This window comes from Mus caroli, unplaced genomic scaffold (assembly GCF_978045245.1).
Source record: "Mus caroli unplaced genomic scaffold, Mus_caroli_1 scaffold_4, whole genome shotgun sequence".
In the NCBI taxonomy this organism is placed as follows: Eukaryota; Metazoa; Chordata; class Mammalia; order Rodentia; family Muridae; genus Mus; species Mus caroli.
Window position 1 is genome coordinate 8,168,474 of NW_028227259.1, and position 21,849 is coordinate 8,190,322.

The 21,849-nt window shown below is 43.1% G+C and overlaps 1 protein-coding gene across 4 annotated transcripts in view; it reads left to right on the forward strand.

The window, feature by feature from the left end:
- Positions 1-2,606: 2,606 nt before the first annotated feature.
- Positions 2,607-21,849, forward strand: part of Napepld (N-acyl phosphatidylethanolamine phospholipase D) — a 44,513-nt gene continuing 25,270 nt past the window's right edge. Inside the window, exons 1-2 of one of the 4 annotated variants that reach the window (XM_021162845.3) lie at positions 2,607-2,931; positions 19,090-19,399. In XM_021162845.3, coding sequence (XP_021018504.2) covers positions 2,750-2,931; positions 19,090-19,399 — 492 coding nt within the window. In that variant the 5' untranslated portion in view covers positions 2,607-2,749. Of the gene's footprint in view, positions 2,932-3,083; positions 3,499-19,089; positions 19,400-21,849 lie in introns of those variants that run through there. The other 3 variants (XM_021162843.3, XM_029477751.2, XM_021162844.3) reach the window with 3 other exon arrangements.

Genomic DNA, 21,849 nt, shown 5'->3' on the forward strand with positions numbered 1-21,849 from the left:
CTTAGGGCGCAATGTTCATTCTGTCCTAAGTGAAGGAGAACAAACTGGAGAGGGTTTGCCCTGCAGGATAGAATTTGTTGGACTGATTGGCTTCCTTTGGTTTCTGTAGGGAAAACAACGAATTCTTCCATAATTCTGAAACTTCTGTAGTGTTTTCTGGGTCGGGAAAACAAACCTTACTGCATACTGTGATCCTTCCCGACACACACTGGCCTTGCTTATCTAAAACACTAGCTCCCTGAGGACGCCTCTCTCCACCATGCTAAGAGGCACTCCATTTTCATTTTCTGACTCATAGACTCATATCTTATGCTGAGGTAACCACTCTGTGAACATGGCGGCATGTCAAACTAAACATTTTACTTTTGTTTTTATTGTTTGAGAAAAACTTGCTAGGATTGTATAAACTAAACCCTTTCTTGGAACACTGGTATAGACTATACTGGTCTGTGCTAGACTAACAATTCATAGATAAAATTGTCCCTCCAAACATAATTCTTGACAAACGCCTGTAATTCACTTAAACTTTTAGCCTTTAAGAGGACTTTCAGACCCTTTCCAAATGGGACAACTTGTAGATTTACTGCCATTAGTGCTTTTGAGTTATAATTCTAAGATGCTCAAATAAACACTTTTTTTTTAACTTAAAAGCTCACCTCCCTCTTTGGATAGAAATATATCTCGAAAATATTAGATGAATATTCTAGTTGGTTCTTACTTAAACAAGCAATGTAATATGTGAGGCTGGGTAGTAAACTCAGAAAAACAAGCAAATAAATGCATAAACAGCCACCCACCCACCCACCTCCAACCACAGACAGCTACAAGACTTTCTGGTCTGATCATGAAATTTGGAGTATGGTTTACCTGGAGTGAATTGTTTTTTTAGGTACTGAAGGGACTTTGGTTAGCTCAAGTGTGGCAAGCATGGCTCTGGCAGGCCTTTCCTTTCTCTCCCACTCCCCTTACTAAAAGAACAAACAAACAAACAAACAAACAAACACCTAACAAACCACCACCAAGGGTTAGATTACATTCCTAAAGCTAGCGCCAAGGTCTAATTCCTTATTTGACTACTTCCTCCTCCTGGGGCCACCTACCAAGGTGCAGCTGCTGAAATATTGAAGTCCAGCAATCAACACCCTCTTTGGTTCACTTACTTAACATACTCGATTACAATTACCCCCCCCCCCCATCCTAACTGGGTTTCCCATTTTACCCTTTTAAACCTCCTCCATTTGCCTTTGGGCCACTTATCTAGAGGCAGTCTCTTGTCCGTCTCTCCCCGCTTTGTCCTCTAGCTCCTGTCTTTGTCTCTTAGTCCTGCCCTCTGTTCCTCTGGGGCAGACACATCCACTGGCCTGCAAGTTTGGTCTTGAGACAACTCTGTTGTCCTCTTACAGGTATGAAAATGCTATTGTGAAACGCAGAATATTTCTTCTTAGAAGAGTCAAATGATTTAAGCATTATTGTATCCGAAATTTACCCAAACAGCATGAAAATGCAGACCCATTTTTTGTGTATATGAAATATGTTCACAGTGACTGATGGAATAAGGGCAAGAAATGACGTTTAAAGTTCCCTAGCAAGGATGCTAGGAATCGAAGCAGTAATAGCAGTCTGTCCTTTGGAGTTGAGTGTGTAGTGTGTCTTCCCTTCTTTTTAAAATTTGCTGATGCATGCTGAGAATTATTCGGCCCCACCCAGGCACAAAAGAGCTGTCAGGAATAAACTTTAAACTTTTGCTAGTTTTAAACTTAAAACTAGCAAAAGGAAAACAATCAGTTACAACTGCAAACTACCCTGAGGAAATCAAGTATACAGCGACAGTGTCCTGCAGTATTATATAGTTATAGTCACTTTCTAAATGCATTATAGTTTGGTTTGCATATTCCTAGCATAGCTGTACTAATGCCTGGTCTTTCTTTTCTTTTTGCCAACACAATCTCAGACACAATCTATTTAGTTCTGGTCTATGAATATATCTCACAAAGACCTTCAAGAGTATTTAAACTGTCAGCCCATCTATTTACCATTGAATTCTATATGACTTTGCAAGTTATCTCTTGAAATAATTTCAACCAGTTAAGAATTTCAGAATTGTAATTTTATGTTTTGATCTTATCCTGAGATTTCAAAAAGCCAGGCATTTAGAACATTATATGCCGAAGGCTGACATAATTTTAAATGTAACTGAGTACACAGGTAGTGGAGCCATTTATACTCAGTACTCACTATATATAATCAGTGTCTGTGTAACCGAACTCTTTTTTTTTTTTTTTTTTGGTTTTTCGAGACAGGGTTTCTCTGTGTAGCTCTGGCTGTCCTGGCACTCACTTTGTAGACCAGGCTGGCCTTGAACTCAGAAATCCGCCTGCCTCTGCCTCCCGAGTGCTGGGATTAAAGGCGTGCGCCACCACGCCCGGCGTAACGGAACTCTTTAGTCAAGACTGTCAGTGATGTTGTACATAGTGGGCCACGGCAGGCACACTGGTCAACCAGATTCTTCTGGGTTTAGCAACTGTCAAGGAATGAGCTCACGTGACCTGGAAGGCTGGGAGCCAATCTGGTCAGAGGGCTGTGAGGTATCAGTTCTGCTCGCTGCGCGGACTTTACCAAGATGGCCTCGAGGCCTCTGCGCCTCTGTCCTTGGGGGCAGCCATCTTGGTAAAGGCCAGGCAGGGGGTGGCTCCCGGTATGACCCGGCTGCAGCCTGGGACCGCATGGTCAGAGACGACCGCCACCAAAGATGGGGAGGCGGCGCGTGCTGAGGCGCTGCGTGCAGCTGTTGGTGTCCTCAGCGGAGCTGGGGTGGCGGGGCCGAGGGAGGAGGAACGCGGGCGGAGGGCGTAGGGCGGCTGGGCCCGCGGAGCCGAGGCCCTCAGGCGAGGAGACGCGACGCAGCGCGCGCCTGCCCGCCCTCCGCGCAAGGTGAGCCCGCCCCTTCGCTCCGCCCTCGCAAGCTGGCTCCGCCCCTCGGACTTCCGCTCCGTCCAGCATCCTCGCTTCATCCCGCCCTCTAACCAACTCCGCCCCCCCGCCTTCCAGCCCCGCCCACCGCCATGGCCCCGCCCACACGTAGCGCGCCGCCTCCCCAGGAACCTGAGTGCCTGCGGGTGAGCCTCCTTGCTGTTAGCCTGGATCTTCGCGGGAGGCGGTTCGGCGACCGCGGTTCTTTTTCGTTGGTTTGCTCCTTAGTCTCGATATCTGCGTGGAGCAACCTTTCTGGGGCTGTTCGGATACCTCGGTGAAGTGCAGCGGGTTTCGAGTAGGTTTCTAGCACCCAAGCCCTGCCTCCTCCTGGAGATGCACTTGTGAGTGGCAGGCTTCTATTGAATTATCGCACCTCTGGAGTTGCGGAGCTTGCATCTCTGGATCCGCTTGCGTGAAGAGCCACCGCGTTTTTAGGCGCCTAGAGGGAAGTAGCTGTATTTGGGATTTAAGATCTACCATTCCTGCTGCAGACTCCCCGGTTACAGCTCCACGATAGGAATACAAGTGGGTGTATCTTCATTTGGTTGTATGTAAATGAATGGGGTCCACAACTTACTCAGAGCAACTTATTTCAGCTTCGGTGTTGTATTTATGTTCTGAAAAAAAAAATCCATCCCCAAAGCATTATTGCCGTTTTTCTTAAAGTAAGAGTAACTTATTTAACCACAGAATGAATAAAAGTACGAGGCGGGATTAGAGAAGGATGGCAATAGACTTTTTTCTTTCTTTTCTTTTCTTTTTCCTTTTCTTTCTTTTTTTTTGTATTGTGCTTGCTCATTAGATCGGCTATTATTGATGGCGGTTCAGATGGACTCCTCTTCCCAAGGAGCGCGGTATGAACCCGGTTGTTGTGAATATGCGTTCAAGGTCTCCAGTGGAACCTGGATAATGTGTACTAACAGTCGGACCCAGAAAACATTAAGGGATTGAGAAAAGTCAACAACATAAAAAAAAAAAAAAAGTCTGGGATTTTTGCTTTGCCCTTTCTGTAGGCTGCTTTATATGTTATGCTGTGACTTGCATGGGTGGTTTTGGCTTAGCATGAAGTCAGAAAGTCACTCTTGCAACACACTTCTCTTAAATTAAGAAATAATTTTCATCTTTATTAACAGATGGACGTATAACAGTTCTGTTTTGTCACATTCGGTAGAAGTTAGTGGTAACAACATGATTTAGAAAGAAGTTACATAATCTTTAAAAGGGTGATTACTTGCATCTTACAACAGTCTAATTAAAAAAATAGTTTGACTTTTGTTGTAAGGAAATGTTAGCTCTGTTAAAGATTTAGGGCAAAAATGTGCATTTAAAATCAGAATCTAAGAGGAATCGAGGGTTTGAAATGGGTGTAAGTCAATTGGAAATGCAGTCATAATTTTCAAAGATTTTATTTTTTTAATATTTTTACAGGCTTCCTCGCTTCACGAATTATATAGCAAGTGTCCAAGAGACAAACATCTTTAGTGTGTTTATCGTATTTCCTTTTCCACCCACAATTCCTAATTTAATCGGACAGATTCTGATGCCAAAACTGATGGTTTTTTAATTTTCTATTTTATTAGATATTTATTTATATTTCAAATGTTATCCCCTTTCCAGGTTTCCCCTCCAAAAAAACCCCTATCCCCTCCCTCTGTCCTCCCCCTCCTCCCCAACCCACCCACTCCCGATTCCCCGACATTCCCCTACACTGGAGCATAGAACCTTCACAGGACCAAGGGCCTCTCCTCCCATTGATGACCAACTAGGCCATCCTCTGCTGCATATGTGGCTGGAACCATGGGTCCCTCCATCTGTACTCTTTGGTTGGTGGTTTAGTCCCTGGGAGTTCTAGGGGTACTGGCTGGTTCATTTTGTTGTTTCTCCTATGCAAAACTGTTTTTTAATGTTTGTTCAGTGTGACTGTTTAAAGACATTTTAACGTAAGGGTTTTGTCATAAGGTCAGGGTTTGTTTTATTGGAAAAGGTTTTGGTTATACTTTAGTTCTTTGAGTCATTCCTACCTATTTGTTTGAAAGAAGTCTTATATTCTTTTAGGTATTTATTTAGAAAGCCAAAGGGATTTTTGTGGAAATTTAGTTTATATTTTAACTTTAGTTTGTTTTCTGTGTGCACGAGTGCGTGTGTGTATTTTTGTGTGTGTGTGTGCGCGTGTGTTTCTCTCAGTGGTGCATAGCTGTAGCTATAGTGGGGTCTCCTATTCCTTTTCATTCTATATGAGTAAGAATGTGGCTGCATGGAGCGCCCTGTCTATGTAGGTACTATAGATTAAAATAAATACAAGTAAAAGTGTTTTTTTTTTTTTTTTGGTTTTTCGAGACAGGGTTTCTCTGTGTAGTCCTGGCTGTCCTGGAACTCACTCTGTAGACCAGGCTGGCCTCGAACTCAGAAATCCGCCTGCCTCTGCCTCCCAAGTGCTGGGATTAAAGGCGTGCGCCACCACGCCCGGCTGTAAAAGTGTTTTTAATTGAAGTACTATTAGGCATGTATAACATTGGCGTGAAAATCAGTTCCAGTGATTTCCACTGCAAGGTTGAAGCAATCATCATTTTTTGTTTTTTTTTAAAGATTTATAATTTATTTTATGTATATGCATATACTGTATGCTGTACAGATGGCTGTGAGCCATCATGTGGTTGTTGAGAATTGAACTCAGGCCCTCTGCCCGCTTCAGCCCAAAGATTTTATTTATTATTGTAAGTATACTGTAGCTGTCTTCAGACACACCAGAAGAGGGCGTCAGATCTCATTACGGATGGTTGTGAGCCACCATGTGGTTGCTGGGATTTGAACTCAGGACCTTCGGAAGAGCAGTCAGTGCCCTTACCCGCTGAGCCATCTCGCCAGCCCGCAATAGTCGTTCTAACTCCTAAATTCCTGAAGAATTCTACATGTCTATAACTTATTGCTTTACTTGACCCATCTTTTGAACCTAGTAACCATTTATTCTGTTTTTATTTAACTAATCGACTTTTACACCAGGTTATATATGTTCTTGGCTAGCTCCAGGAGCAGTCCATACATAGTTATACTCATTCTACTGCCAACTAACCTTAAATGATGTATTATAACTTACGCTTTTTTTGTTTTGTTTTTCGGTTTTTCAAGACAGGGTTTCTCTGTATAGCCCTGGCTGTCCTGGAACTCACTCTGTAGACCAGGCTGGCTGGCCTTGAACTCAGAAATCTGCCTGCCTCTGCCTCCCTAGTGCTGGGACTAAAGGCGTGCGCCACCATGCCCGGCTACACTTTTTTTTTTTTCAAGATATTTTTGGATGTTTATTTTTAGTTGTCTTGCTGATATAAAGTACCTGACTTTATTAATACTACTCCGTGGATTAAAGACAGGAATTTATGAACCTGGGAGGTTTTAGCCATCGGATACTTCAGGGCAATAACTCTGATTCATGTTATACAGATGAAGCAGGCAAGCCAAGATCATACAGTATAGGTTGCCAATGCAGTACACACTGTACCTTTAAACTGGGTAAAAAGTTGGGGATAGCCGTTATCATTGGCTGTGGAGTCATGGGACTAGATTTAGATGGATCAGCATAAATCAAAAGCCTGACTGAAAAACAATTCATGGTACTGAGTGTGGGAACGCATGCTCATAGTTCCAGCATGTAGGTGAAAGAGACAGGTGAGGGATTGTGAGTAGGAGGCTGGTCTGGGCTGCATAGAGAGTTCCAGGCCAGTTTGGGATATGTAGCAAAACAGAAAAAACAAAGGACAGAAGCTAGTATGGCTTCTGCCTGGCACGCTGAACAACCCCGTTACTCTTTAGGAGAGAGCTCTGTGTGTATATAGTTGGAACCTTCCATACTAAGGGACACTAACATAATGACCAAATAGGAAATGTCTGATATACTCATGTGATTTTCTAATCCTCCTCAGTTAGAAGAATGAAGTTAGGACATCAGCGATCCTTTAAACCGCTCACTTGTTTGTTTTGCTTTATCAGACCCTTGGCCTACAGCTATTAGATGACCACAGTCATTTGCTTTGGAAGTTATTTTCTGTGTTTGAAACCCCTTGCTCAGTCTACAGAGATAATTGTTCCCTTTTAAAATGTGTGTGTGCGTGTGTGTGTGCATGTGCGTGTGTGTGTGCGTGTGTGTTTAGCTTGCTTAGAGAACTCATTGAAGGGCGGAGCTCACCCTCTCTTCTACTGTAGTTAGAGAAAGAGCCAAGCTCACCCTCTCTTCTCCTGGAGTTGAAGTAATTTATAGACAATTCAGCAGTTTCTGGACTTCATTTTTTTTTTTTTTTAATTTAAACTAAACAACGTCCTGAACTTGAGACAGAGCATGCCATTTCTCTTCCCTATGCAGACCATGTCTCTGTGTGCTCTGCTAAGGATTTTTAGGTGAGATGCGATCTTAATTATCCAAGGATAATTAAGGGGAACACATGGCTAATAGACAGTCTAGACTCCTCTGGCCAGATCCAGATCCTGGGAACATCCTATAACTCTGTGGCCTGGCTCGCTTGGCCTGTAAGGAGGCCACACATGTGTTGACTTTTGTCATGGGATAGATATTCAAATGGCAAGAGACCCTGGAGGGTATGGACTTGGTTCAACTGGTTAGCTTCCACTTCTGCTTCTCTCCGGAAAGCTTAGCTTATCATGATCACTATAACTGCTTTTACCATAGCAGAGGTGACGACGCCCTTTTGATACTGTTGAGAGGCTGTTGATGCCTTAACGCTGGCTTGCCATCCACGTAAACTTTTGTTTACATGGGATTAATGCCAGTGCACATATATTGTGTGTCCTTCCAGTGAAGAATTTTGACTTAATAAACTTTTGATGTTCTCAGCAACATCTTCTTGGCTAAGCATAAGCCTGGTTATGCACAGCTTTGTAATTTCTTTTTGCAGGGCCATTCAGATACTTTTAAATCGTATTTTCGTATTTTAAGTCAGTGTGCTACCTTTAGTATTACTGCCAAACTTGTATAAATTTTGTTGGCTGTATGAATGCATTTTGTGCCGGGCTTGGTGGCGCACGCCTTTAATCCCAGCACTCGGGAGGCAGAGGCAGGCGGATTTCTGAGTTCGAGGCCAGCCTGGTCTACAAAGTGAGTTCCAGGACAGCCAGGACTATACAGAGAAACCCTGTCTCGAAAAAAAAAAGAAAAAAAAAATGAATGCATTTTGTGTTACTGACAAGTAGGCCTTGGCAGTTGAAGGGGCAGGGCTTCCCAGGATGCAGGACTGGAAATGTGAATATTGGGAAGTTCCCCAAAACTATACATATTGGTCCCCTACCTGGAGATGTCTCTTTCTAGAAAGATAAAATGCAGGCTGAATTTATGACACCTTTTCAAAACAAGGAAAGTATGTTCAAGTCCCCATGTTTATATTTTCATTTTATATAACTGAAACATAGAGTCTTATTATTAATTTGTTAATCTTATTATTTGTTGATGGGTTTTTTGTATAATTTCAAGTTACAACGCATAATTAAAGCAGTGCAATTTGAAAACCATGCATGCAAGATTAAAGGAGTAATTTTTTTCAAGGAAATAGTGCTTATTGAATTCCTACTAATAGCTTTTTACTTAGAAAAGAAAAAAAAAAAACACATTGTTGAAAGCAAAGATGGGCAGTGGTGCCGCATGCCTTAGTCCCAGCACTTGGGAGGCAGATCTCTGTGAGTTTGAGGCCAGCCTGGTCTACAGGCAAGTTCCAGGATAGCCAGGGCTACACAAGGAAACCCTGTCTCAAAAATACATACATACATACATGCATACATGCATACATAAATAAAAAAGCAAACTAAGGCTAACCTGTCTCTATGTCAATGCTAGTAGTTTTACTTTTAAAACTGTGGATTGTACTTAGCTGTTAAAGATAACTCATTGGATCTTTCCTTGTAGGTTGGACTTGATTAGTGGAAAGCACAGGCTTTGTGGTTTGATCAGCATGGGTTGGACCCTGAGACTTAACTGTTACTAACTTTTTTACTTTATGCAAGCCTTACCTTTAGTTGTTTTTTTGTTTTTTTAGATACTCTCTTAAACTTTCCAGTTATGGCAGCTATATTGGACAGGACTGGTATTGGGACAGTTTGGAACATTGCTTAAACATGTTTCTCTTAAACGTGAAAAAAGTACAGAACTGGACTGTTTTGACTTAGTGTGATGTGTGCCATTCCTGGAGTGTGGGCTCCAGATGGCTTCCTGTAGCAAGATGCAGGAGCAGTCTGGACAGTGACCTCCTTTCTCTTAGGGAGACTACGAGGAGCACTGTATGTGGCTTGTGGTTATATCAGACCGATCAGAGTCTGACCAACGTGGCCATCCCTTGCTGGAAGACTGGAGATGTAGCTGCCAGCTGGTGTTATACCCTGAGCTGGACAAGGGAGGCTGGAGTTTATGGTGGATCTCTTTTGTCTTTCCCGGGTCCAGCTGTAGACTCCACCCTCCCAGCCATTCCTCATACCTTTTCCAGTTAGTGGGAACACCCTTTGTTGACTTAAGTCTCTTTGCCTTTTACTCTTGTTTCTCTTTTTATTTGATTTCCAGCAGGTGTTCTAATTGAGCCCTGTTCTTCATTTGTTCATTCCACAAGTATTTGTTGAACAGTTAGCACTTGGGTATTGACTGCTAGGTATTGTTATATTACTGATTGTATTTTTTTCCCCTTGGCTTGGCTCTCTGGGAGCAGAGCCAAAATAGAGACTCAAGTGAATAGACTATAAGTCTGTTACTTATCAACGGTATAAGTGGCAAGGTAGGCTTCCCCATCCAGTACTGCAAATAATCAATCTCAGGATTCTGGCACCAAGTGGTAAAAGGGAAGATTAATGCCAACCTAGCCTAAATTCTAGAATACCAGAGAGACCCTTGGGACCTTCCTAAATGCCTGAACCTCTGTGTGCTGATGGTTAGTGACTTAAAGCACAGAAATGGTTCTCAGCCTTGATCCCTGACCAACCAACCGTGGGGACCTCCTTCAGAGGTTTGGCTCAGCAGCCTCAGGCTCAGTATAAAATCTCCACAGTTAATCCTGATGTGCCCTCAGCACTGGGAATCAGGCATGAGGCTTTGTTCTCCGGCTGGACAAGAACTGTTCTAAGAAGGTTTATCAGTCACATGCTAGAGATCAGATCCTTTCTTGGCAGCCTGGTTTGACCATTGAGAGGAGGTGGGAGGTACTTAGATAAGTGATCTTTGACTGAAAAGGCCAGACACTGAGATGCTGTAGGGGTGCGATTTATCTGGAGCTGGCCCTGCTTGCCTTTTGTGTTGTCGCATTGTGGACATTTTAGCTGGGGCTCTGAACCCTGTCAGAAGTGCTGGGTCCATGGTAGGTATTGGAAGTTTGTAGTCTTTGCTCTTGGGGGGACAGTGAAGGGACAAAAAGGAATGTGGTAGAGAAAATTGTTATTATTTTCAAAGCCAAGAGACTCTCAAGGCTTCTGAGAGCTTCCAGGTGGATCCAGAAGGAGCTCTGGAGTTGGTAAAATCTTGGGTATGGTGGTCTTATTTTTAAGACTTGTGTGAATTCTAAGAGCACCAAGGCTTCTGTTATTCAGAAATAAAAGTGAACACTCATTCCTCAGTTGATTCCATTTCATTTTATTTATTCCATTATCTTTAGTTCACATATATTAATGTCTTAGAGTGTAATAAAATGGCAATTTATAGTTATTGAAGGTTTACTGTGTGTCAGATACTGGACTAAGAGTTGTAAAACTACAGCATAGACAGGAGTATCAGTAGCAAAGTTTGGATGGATTTATTTTTAAATATTTGTGAAATGTTTGTGATTTTACCCTGACAGTCAAGTTTAGTACATTTTAATTATGTTCTGCTTTTAAAAATGCTTTTATAATTTACTACATGCTTCCTGTCATTAAGAGAGTATACTGAGTTGAGCTTCAGCGTCTGAAACCTCCTTTGAACCTCGTGGCTTTATTAGTTGACCTGAAACTGACTTCATATCTCCCTCCGATTCTTGGTCTGTGGTGAAGAAGCCAGGGTCTGACCTCAGTAGTGCCTGGGCCTGGTTTCCTTGTAAAAATCTTTGCTGTTGATTGTAATTTCTTCTTGTAACTCTCTCTCTCTCTCTTCCTTTCTTTCTACAGGGTTTCTGGAACCCTGGCTATCCTGGAACTCACTCTGTAGACCAGGCTGACCTTGAACTCAGAAATCCGCCTGCCTCTGCCTCCCAAGTGCAGGGATTAAAGGCGTGCGCCACTACGCCTAAGTATCTGTAGGAAATCTCCATTTTCCAGAAGAACTCACCAACTTTCTTCTAATATGCAATGTAGTCTGCAATACCTGACTGTAATGAAGATTCTAAGTATACATTGCTAAGCTTGCCCGGAGATTTCTAACTCTATGTAGTAGATAGTAATGCCTGATTTCTTTCACTATCTCTCTTACAATACTAGAGGCAATTCTGAATGTCACTGAATAGGCAACATTCTTACTGAATTCCAAGCCCAAGGTCGGCCCAAGACTACCTAGGGCATTGGTGAAGGCCAGGAAGCAAAGTTCAATTTTGCTTAGGTATTTGGCAAGTCATTGCTTGGAGACACCTATAATAAAACAATACTGAGAGAAAGCACACAGATCAGTTCACCAGCTGTTATTGGAGCATTCGTTATATGGGATGCCACGGTTCCAGGAGACTAAGTTTCCGTGAACTTTTTGCTTCAAGACTGCGTCCAGGTTTCTAGGCTTGTCATGTGAGTCACTACTGGAGTGGATGTAGCACCCTCCCACGTCCAACACAGGTCAAGTCCCTTGTTGGCCATACATCAGGAGGCTATGAGTCTTCCCAGCGGCAGTGACCCTGTGTGTCACATGACCACAGTGTGAACTACTTGCCATGTGAGGCTTCCTCATGGTTCTGTGAACTTGGGCCACTAGTTTCCGAAATGCTTTATTCTAAAGACTATCATTTTCATCCTTCAAAGCTGAGCTTCCGGGGCTGGCGAGATGGCTCAGTGGTTAAGAGCGCCGACTGCTCTTCCGAAGGTCCTAAGTTCAAATCCCAGCAACCACATGCTGGCTCACAACCATCCGTAACGAAATCTGATGCCCTCTTCTGGAGTGTCTGAAGACAGCTACAGTGTACTTACATATAATAAATAAATAAATCTTTAAGAAAAAAAAAAAAGCTGAGCTTCTATCGACATGATCTGGAGCAAGCTAACATCAGTATGGCTGCTTAGGGTTGGAGCCTGCACTCCCACCCCACTCTCCCTTCCCCCTGTACCTGGAAAATTAGCTTGGAACAGTGTTCCTTCAGACAGTGTTTACTAAACATGACTTGACAGGTACAGTAGCAGTCACCCTCTACTTAGATATCAGTGTCTGTGCCCCATTTGTCCTACAGTCTCTTCAGAGATACTGTGTCATGTCTTGAAACCCATGACATCACACTTCCAATAACTGTTCTCAGATAAAAATATTCCATGAGACTCTTTCCGGTCAGCTTGGGGAAAGTGGCTGGACAGAGAGTTTCCTTCCAGGTGTTGGAATGGGAGGGTCTGGCTATGGCCAGCCCTAGTTAGAGAAGACAGGGGCTGGGAGCCTGAGCTGAGTCTTGGCAGGGCTAAAGATTGTTACAGTTCTAGAGGCAGAAGGGACTTTAGCACTATGGCCCAGTCCACTCATTTTATAGCTGAATGAAAGCGAATCTCAGCAAAGTTAGGTGACTTTCTAAAGGCTGCAGAATTCAGTGCAACCAAAGTGGGAGCACTCACCAAAGTGGGAGCACTCACCAGAGTTGGAGCACTCACCAGAGTTGGAGCACTGACCAAAGTGAGAACTGAGCTAGCTGTTCACTGCTCTCTTTCTTTCCCACCAGAGGTTACAAAGATACCAGGTCTCCATTTCCTTTTGCCATGGGTTGCTTATGCACAGAAAGTTTTCTTTTAGTGTAGTTATGATGGAGTTAGCACAGGAAAAAGGATACCCACATTTTGGAATCACAGTTTTGTTAAAGTTAGCTTAAGGAAAGTGAAAGGACCTTTAAGATCATTTGCATATTTTAAGCTTAGTGTTTTTCCTGCCTTTACCCACCAACCTCTTTAACCATCTAATTCTGTATAGCATTTAGATATGATTACCACCAGGAACAAACCTACATTTTGTGGCTAGTTTTATTTAAAGTATTAAAGAAGGGATAATTATGTCATTTCAAGAAACATTTTTTGCCTATTTTCTAAATTTGTCATAACATGATTATCCCTGAGTTATCCAGTTGTGTTCAGTTAAATGGTGTTTTATATGCTATTTTGCCTGCATGTACATATGTGTACTGTGCACATGCCTCATGTTTAAAGAGGCCGGAAGAGGGTTTGGAAGCCCCTGAACTGGTGTTGAGGATAGTTGTGAGCCACTATCTGGGCACCACACCTGGGTCCTCTGTAAGGGCAGCAAGTGCTCTTATCTCCCCAGAGGCTTCCTTTTAATTGTCATTAAATCTTTACTTTCTTTCTTACATGAAAGGAAAAACTTGTAGAGGCGATGTTTAGAGTGTTCATATGGTTCAGTGACTTAAAATCTCTTACTAGCCCATAGGTGACTTTTAGTTCAGTATACTGCATTAGTCTGATAGTTAATATTTAAAGCCTTGGCAGTGTGCGGCCAGGACAAGCATTGTCAGGGCACCTGCTGTCCCTGACTCCTCTTGCAAAGAAAATGTGCTTTCAAGTTTAAAGAGTTGAAATCTATTTTGCGTTTATTCCTCTTATAATTTACTGTTAAATCTAACTATACTTTTGTTTAACATTCTTTCGTCAAACAATTTGTGTTCAAGAAATTTTTTTTAATAATTAGAACTTTATGAGACAAATTTGAGGTTTTTTAGATGCACAGAGAAGTCTGGAATGAAGTGTTGGGGCTCCACAGGCCCACGATGAGTCCGGGACCACTGGGGGCCCGCAGGCTGAGGACAGCGTGCAGCCCTGCCTAGGCGGGGGCTCCTCTTAGCTCTTCTCTGATTGTCCTTAGCCCTTCTGCGGGAGACTTACCTTATAGTCAAAGGCTTTCTCCATGCTCCCCAAACTGTTTATTGGTTGTTCATCGTGGAAATAGATGAGTACCAACTTCTCAGGGTGGACCAGAGATTAAATACCTTTTTAGAAGGGAGTGTCCAGGAAGAGGAGCTTATTGGCTAAACCCTCAGGCAGGGCCTTTAGGAACCTCAATAGCATGGAGAACCCTGTTCTGGGCCAACGTGACCACAGGTCATGTTTCCTCATGTGGCACGTGTTCCAGGCCAGGAGTCTGGCAGGGAGCAGGGAGCTGCTTACCATCTCAGGTGTGTGTGTACCCCGAGTTTCTGGGGACATAGACCCATAGACCTATTAAGTTTCCTGGCAAGGTCCACTGTCCCCCAGATAACAATTTGTGTTTGGTACTTCAGGTTACTAACCTATGGTGTTATTATTTATTCATTTTAGTACTGCAAAGAGGACTTGATGTTTAAAGCAAGGAGCTTGAGTTCTTATTAAGATACTACTTGGCAAATGTCTATAGATGCATGACATGCACGATGTGTGTGTGTGTGTATATATACATATACATATATATATTCAAATATCTATTTAATATCTATTATATATTTTATATTAATCTTGTTGCTTCTAATATATTAAATAATATTAAAGAAGACAATGTATGTATTATATGCAATAAAATATCTATTGCTATAAAATTATTTAATCAGTGAATGATCTTCACACAGAACATTCTCCTTTTGTTACACAGTGTCATTCCCAGGCTTGGACATATTTGCCCTCACAGCACCTTGTTTCATGTCTGTAGGTGTCTTTCATGATGTCTTAGAGAATTTCAGGGGTGGGTAGAATTCATTTGACTCTCCTGAAGTCCTCTAGAGATATTTTAGAGAACTGGGATGTTGTTATTTTTTAACCTATGCTATCTAGCCTTGTAGTAAAAGGATCCTTTTCTTCCAATGAACGTAAGGGGAACAACTAGAAAGTGTGTGTAAGTGTGTGGCTTTATTCAGTCTGATATCTGACAATGTAATCCAGGTATTTTACAGATGTAGCATCAGCACTCCTGTTGTACCAGTCACCTGGTATTTATAAAAATCTGTTGTAGGAATGATAAAGCAGTACATTGAATTCTAGGGAGCTGGCATGTCTTAAACGTCAAAAGTATGAAATAATTCTGAAATAGAGGATTCTTGTTTTCAGAAAGCATTTTACCCATGTGTGCAGTTACTGAAGTAAAATATTTCTATACTGTCATGGTTCAGAACTCCCTTTGGTTAGAGGGGCTGAGTCCTTCAGCTATTAAAGAAGCAGTTAATATCCACTGTACTTGGTGGTTACAGTATGGAACTGTCATCTTTTTTTTTTTTTCCAACAGATTTGTGTTTGAAAAGCTCAGAGGCAGAGCTTTTCAGGACATAGAACTCGCTTCTGGTTTTCGTGCCTTTTCCTCTAGTGAGATTTCCCTTTGTGAGATTGTTGCTATAGACACTAACAGCGACCAGAAGGCAGCAGTTGGAGTGAGAGTCCCTCTCATGTGACTCAGCTCTCAGGCAGGCTCTGTGTGTCTCCATGGCATTAGGCACAGGTTGTCATTTTTCCACATCCAGTGAATGGCCTTTCAGGGCTTTGCCTCCAAAACCACCTCTCCAGATTGTCTGGGTTCAGTTCTCCTTGTGCGTCTCCTCCTCACAGTCTCTCAAAGAGATTGCATGCACGTGGTGTCATCATCAGCATCACGTGACATCATGGAAGTATTAGAAAACGTTGTGACTACTAGTTTTCATATACCCCGCCCCCCCCCCCCCTGCCCCCCAATCCCACAGACACTAGAAAATCATAGGTAGAATTCCTGTGGAGGCATTTGGTGGCCTCAAGGTAGGAACATTAACATCTGAGAATCAAGGTAAGGGCTGCTGTTTGGAGGCAGGCGAGTGTGAGCAGAGCCAGAAGTCTCAGCCTTTCTGAACCACCTTGCTGACTTTTGCAGGAGAAACCCTTGGGGCCTCTCTCTGTTGTTTCATTTGCTTGAGATTTGCTTAGAGTTGACTGACCCCCAAGACTGTCTGTTTGTAGAAGGGCCATGGGAGGTATAAAGCGAGGATGGTCATTTGATGTGCAGACCTATTTTATAGATGACTCAGGAGGGAGCGAGGCAGGGCTGGGAAAAGGAGCAGGCACCCTGACAGACGTCACTCTGTCCCCTTGCTGCCACTCTGAGCATCCTTGTAGCAGCTTGGATCCTGTGATTATCCATTACTTCCTGGTGATGTCGAACTCCATTTCAGATCCAGCAGGTCAGGCTTTGCCTGGGGTGCTGCCAGGTCTGACCGAGTCCACCTGACTATCTCATCCCTAAAGTTTCCAGCCATCCAAATACTTTCGCATCTCAGCGATTCCAGTGTCTTTATCGACTCTTGGATTTACTGTAATGATTGTTTTTCTCACTGCTGTTGTCTCAGTCTCCATGGATTGGACTGTCTGCTTGTGAGATTAGGATACCTAACTTCTGGGCTTCCTGAGAGCCGTAATTGAAATGAACTGGAGGACCGTGTAGCAGGTGCTTTGCTGTTATTGGGTGTTCCAGGCTTCTCTTTTCTACTCACTCATCCATCTCCTTAGCTCTAGGGTTGGTTTTTGTTTGTTTTCATTTGAGACAGAGTGTCTCCCTTATGTAACTCTGGCTGTCCAGGAATTCGTTATGTAGGCTAGGCTGGCTTTGGACTCAGAGTAATCTATTTGTTTCGGCTTCCTGAGTGCTGGGATCAAAGTTGGCCCCCTGGTTCAGGTTTCTAGACCTTTCTTTTACTGTTTTTTTTTTTTACCCTGTTTCCAGAATTTGCTTTTCCTGCCGTTTAAGCATCTTCAGTGTTCTATGGCTGCCCACAGTGTAGCAAACCTTCCTGACGTGGCCTTTCTAGTCTTGCATGGCCTCACTTCACGAGACTGCCAAGTATTGTTTCCCAAACCTAACATTGATGTAGCTCTTCCTCTGTGATCTGTTTATATAGGAATAGCATCTATCTAAATCCCCAAATCTGATCTCATAAATGAACTGAATTTTAATGGATAGTCACTGTCTTTGCCTTTGTAGAGGCCTCAGTCTAGACTTAACTTTTAAGACATAAAAAGTAAGTCTGTGAGAACTCACAGTGAGGCACCTTACCCAGAACACTTTAAGCTTTAGAATATACGGAATTTAGCTGTTTGGTCAGCTAACAAGGTTAGAGAGAAAAGGATTAGCATTTGGGTGTGAACACAATGTCCATAATATCATCTAATCCTTTGAAACCTCCGCAGGGTAGGTGGGCATTTTACAGGTGAGAAAAAGGAGGATTAGAGAGGCTGTTTGCCTAAACTGTGAAGCCTGGGAGCCCCCTTTCAGCTCCCCCAGAGGGTGTTTGAGCTTTTGTTAGCTCTGGTTTCTTTTCTCCAGATGGTTTTGCCTCCAAAACCATCTCCCATCTTTCTACAGATGGCTGAGTATTTACCCTCATATTAGAGAAGGAAAACGGGGGCATGTTCATGTGCCTCCTGGGGCTTGTGTTCTTTCCCTTTCTTTCTCAGACATCTTTGTATCTCATCACCCCGTAGCCAGGAAAAGAACATTTGGTTTTCTGTTATTTGTGCCTTTTTAAAAATAGGGTTATATGGTGTGTAATTATGTATGTTTTGATTCTAAACCAATTAGAAAGCATGTGTTTGTTTGCTGAATATAATCGGTAGGAAGGAAATGAAGTTCTACATAGCAGGTAACTTCATACTTTTAATGCATTATTTCCCAGTTCTGAGTATTTTTGGTCCTGCATGATTGACAATCAAGGATTGCAGTGTCTTGAGTGTGGGTAATGGTAGGTGCAGTAACAGTCAGTGGTAGCAGCTGAGGCGAGCTGGTGTGTGCCTGAGTCTCCAGTAATTTCATTGGCTTAGGCTGTTCAGTCTTTTCATTAACTTCTGGAGCCAGTGATGTCTTTATCTTTATTTTATAGATGGGAAAATCAAGATGAAGAAAAGGTGGGGCATTTCTTCACAGCCAGGAGACTTTAGTGTCTTGGCAGTTTTAAGTCTGCATTACTTAGAATTTATGTTGTTGCTAGGTCAGTTGATGTGCTATCTCCTTCCTTGGCGGGTGACCTCATCTGTACTCTCTAGGGGAATAGGTTACAGATTGTTGTTAGTATAAAATGGCCAAGCTTAGCAGGGGTGTATATAAGGCACTTGAATCACTGAGGCATCTTAGGAAACTAAGCCGGTCTTACTTTATTGCTCAGAACATTGGTAGGTATGCTGATATGGATACTGAAAGGGCCCATGTGGCTTCTTGATTTTGTTTTGTGCCATCGGCCTGAGGGAGGCAAATTAAAAAGAGCAAGTATTTGTTGTGGTTCACAGAGGTTTTGGTCCAAGCTAGAGGGGTGCATGTTTCTGGGCCTCTGGGGAGGCTGACACCATGGCTAAGGGCATGTTGGAGCATAGGAGGAGGAGGCTAGAGAGAGGTCTGTGCGTGTTCTCTTTTTCTGTGCACACCCTTCCTCCTCACCTTGTCCCAGTGGGCTCCAGCTTTCATAGTGCCCAGTGGTTGGCTCCCAGTGGTCGGCTCTCAGTGATTGGTTGAGATTTTGGATCTATCACTGATGAAGGCAGAGCCCCCATGACCCAGTCACTTCACAGAAGTTCCACCCCTGAAAACAGCTCTGTTGGGAACCAAGCCTGTAACACGTGAGCCATTTGGGGAGGCTGGGGAGGCTTTCTATCCAGATCATAATAGTACTTCTGTTTACTCTGTAGAATGTCACTGAAACAGACACGCTTATGTCTAAACACTGGCTAGGGAAATAATGTTTTAGGTGGCAACAGTGAAGGGACTTTTGAAAGGCTTGGCTGGCATGTTGATACAATAGGGAAGGCGAACACTTTTCTTTCTAGCAAGCAGAAATACTGGATCTTAAAATCCTGTTTTGCAGCAAGAAGTTTTGAATCAATACAGACATAATCAATACTCTCACATGGTTGGGGAAACACCGTTGGCTGAGATGGTGCTTTCTAATATGCTTTGATGATTTTGTTAAACTTGGTAATCTCCCCTTTCCTTCTTCCTTTTGCTTTCCAAAGCTTCTCACCGAGGGACATGGATGAGTATGAGGACAGCCAGTCTCCAGCGCCAAGCTATCAGTATCCAAAAGAAACACTGAGAAAGCGCCAGAATTCAGTGCAGAATTCAGGAGGAAGTGTGTCTTCTAGGTTCTCCAGGAAAAGCTTCAAGCTGGATTACAGACTAGAGGAGGACGTAACTAAATCAAAGAAAGGAAAAGACGGGAGATTTGTTAACCCATGGCCAACATGGAAAAACATCTCCATCCCGAATGTGCTCAGATGGCTGATAATGGAGAAGAATCACAGCGGCGTTCCAGGTTCCAAAGAGGTGGGTAACACGCGGCTGGCGTGGAATGGCTATTTGCTTTGTGTACATATACATGACTTCGTTTGTCTGGGAGGGATGGCCCTCGACTTAGTGATTTGTGGTGTTTCTGTGTGATGAGACATAATTGTAAGTTTTGAAGAGACAAATGAGTCCTATGAGCACACCCTGCGGGTCCTGGGCAGTAGCACAGAATGTGTAAACAATCTTTGCAGTCTGCAGCCAGAGCTCTGGCTGGGGTAGAGTGCTTTAGAGACCGAGGGGTGAGTGGTCAGATCTGACTGGTGGGTTGGAGCCAGCTTCAGGAGTGTGTGTGGTGTCCTAGGAAACTGTTTTGCAGAGCTTTTCCAGATGCAGATGACAAAATGCATGATGCATTTTAGAAAGCAGCAGTTTGGATGGATCTTGCAAAGTAAGCCATGACCTAAAGTGTGCCTTTAATACTTGTACTTGGCCGATGCTGCTATAAAAAAAAAAAAATCTTTTAATGTCCTTTGCAGAGCTGTGAAGGCTGACTGTGTCTGTTAGCCTTTAACGACAGTAGGTTTGCTATGGTGTCATTTGTTCCTTTTTAGCATAAGGTAGGTTTTGGCAGGGGTGAATGAGTGGGTGACTGTTCCCATTACAGAGGCATCTTCTTTTCCTTCAAATCTTTCTTAGTTTCCCCCTGTACTTGCTGACATCTTTCTTTAACTCTGATCCTGTCCACCCTTTGGGGAGTTAGGGGCATTCCTGAAGGCTTTGTTCTACAGTGGGAAGACGTAAGGGGACTGTGCCAGTGGAGGTGGATTCTGGCATTAGATCTGTTTGATAAATGTTGCTTGTCTTTTTAAAAGGACATAGGATTGGAAATCTTATATAGTGCCAGTAGTAGTGTTGCACACCATTAATCCCAGCATTTAGGAGGCAGAGGCAGGTGGATCTACGAATTCAAGGCCAGCCTGATCTACATAGTAAGTACCAGGGCAGCCAGGGCTATACAGAAAGGCTCAAGAAAAGGGGACTAGAAAGGGGGAGAGATGGGAAAAAAAGAAATCTTCTATCACTTCCATGCTAGAAATATTCATAGTCATCTTTATATAGTGTATCTATATCTCTCTCTATATATAGATATGCATGTATACAAACACATATATGCATATATTTGCCATGCTGCAGATTAAACCTGGGGCCCGATAAATTGCTTTTGTTGATTGAGACAGGGTTTTGATCTGTAGCCAAGGCTGGCTTCAAACTTGTAAAATTCTCAAGTGCTATGAGGAGTGTACTATCATGCCTGGCCTCGATATTTTTTTAAGATCCTTCTGAATTAGGCTAGAGATTAATAGATAAACATTTATATTCAGAGCTTTTTAGGATGAGGCAAAGGGACAAGGAAACTGTCTTGTTTGTTTTTGTTTTTGAGACTCAGGCTTCCTATGTAATTTACTGGAGCATACTGGAGCGTACTGGTGCTTACTGGAACTTACTGGAGCTTATTGGAACTTACTGATAGCCCACACTAGCCTTGATCTTGTGATCTGCCAGCCTCATTCCCTGACTGCTGGGTTTACAGGTGTGTACCCTCTCACCTGGCCTCCCCCCTCGCCATCCCCCTTGATGAACTCCATCTGAGAAGAAACATTCAGACTGGGAGGAGAGGGCTTAGGGTGTAAGGTTAGGATGGTGAGTTGTGTGGTTTTTGTTGGTGTGAATCTCTTCCTTGTTTTGAACCACAGCTTCTAAAAATAGAGGTTGTCAGTGAGAGGTTCAGTGCTGGCTGTTTCATTTGGAAGAGTCAGTGGCTGCATGAACGTACAGTTGTAGCTCTTCAGGTTTGAGAGATTCTAGAAATTGGATTGACTCTGAGGACCTACCAGGCCAGTGGGTTTTAAGGAAATATTTGTCCTTCCTGGAAAGCCAAGAAAAACCATAGAGGAGCACACATGCAAGGAGGTGCACTGCCCCTGGCTGCACTGGTGTGGATCTTAGGGCCTCAAGTCTGTCCGTTCACTCGGTTAGTTAGCTAGCATTTACTGAGCATGTGTTGTGTGCCGGGCGCACTCTGTTACATGCTAAAACATGAACAGACTAAGTCAGTCAGCTGTGTGTGTATTAAAACACTGGAGGAGTGGTGAGTCAGCAGAGATGTGAGAGGGAGGGCTATATATGGCTGCATTCTTCAGTGTATTAAAAAGATACCAAAGGGACTCGTATCTTTGAATATGCCACTTAAGAATGAATTCGGTATAATCTGAAAGAAAAACACCTTTGCACTACTCCAGTGTGTATCTCACTGATGGCATCTTGTCCGTCTTCTTCCTTATCTTCTGTGAAAGCCTAGAATTAGATGAGATGCATGCTGGCTTCCCTGATTTTGGAGAAAACTGTAACTTTGTGTTTAAGCACATTAAAAAAAAATGCTGAAAGGAAGAGCATTTCCCCAGGGCAGTGACAGTTCCCAAATCCCCAGA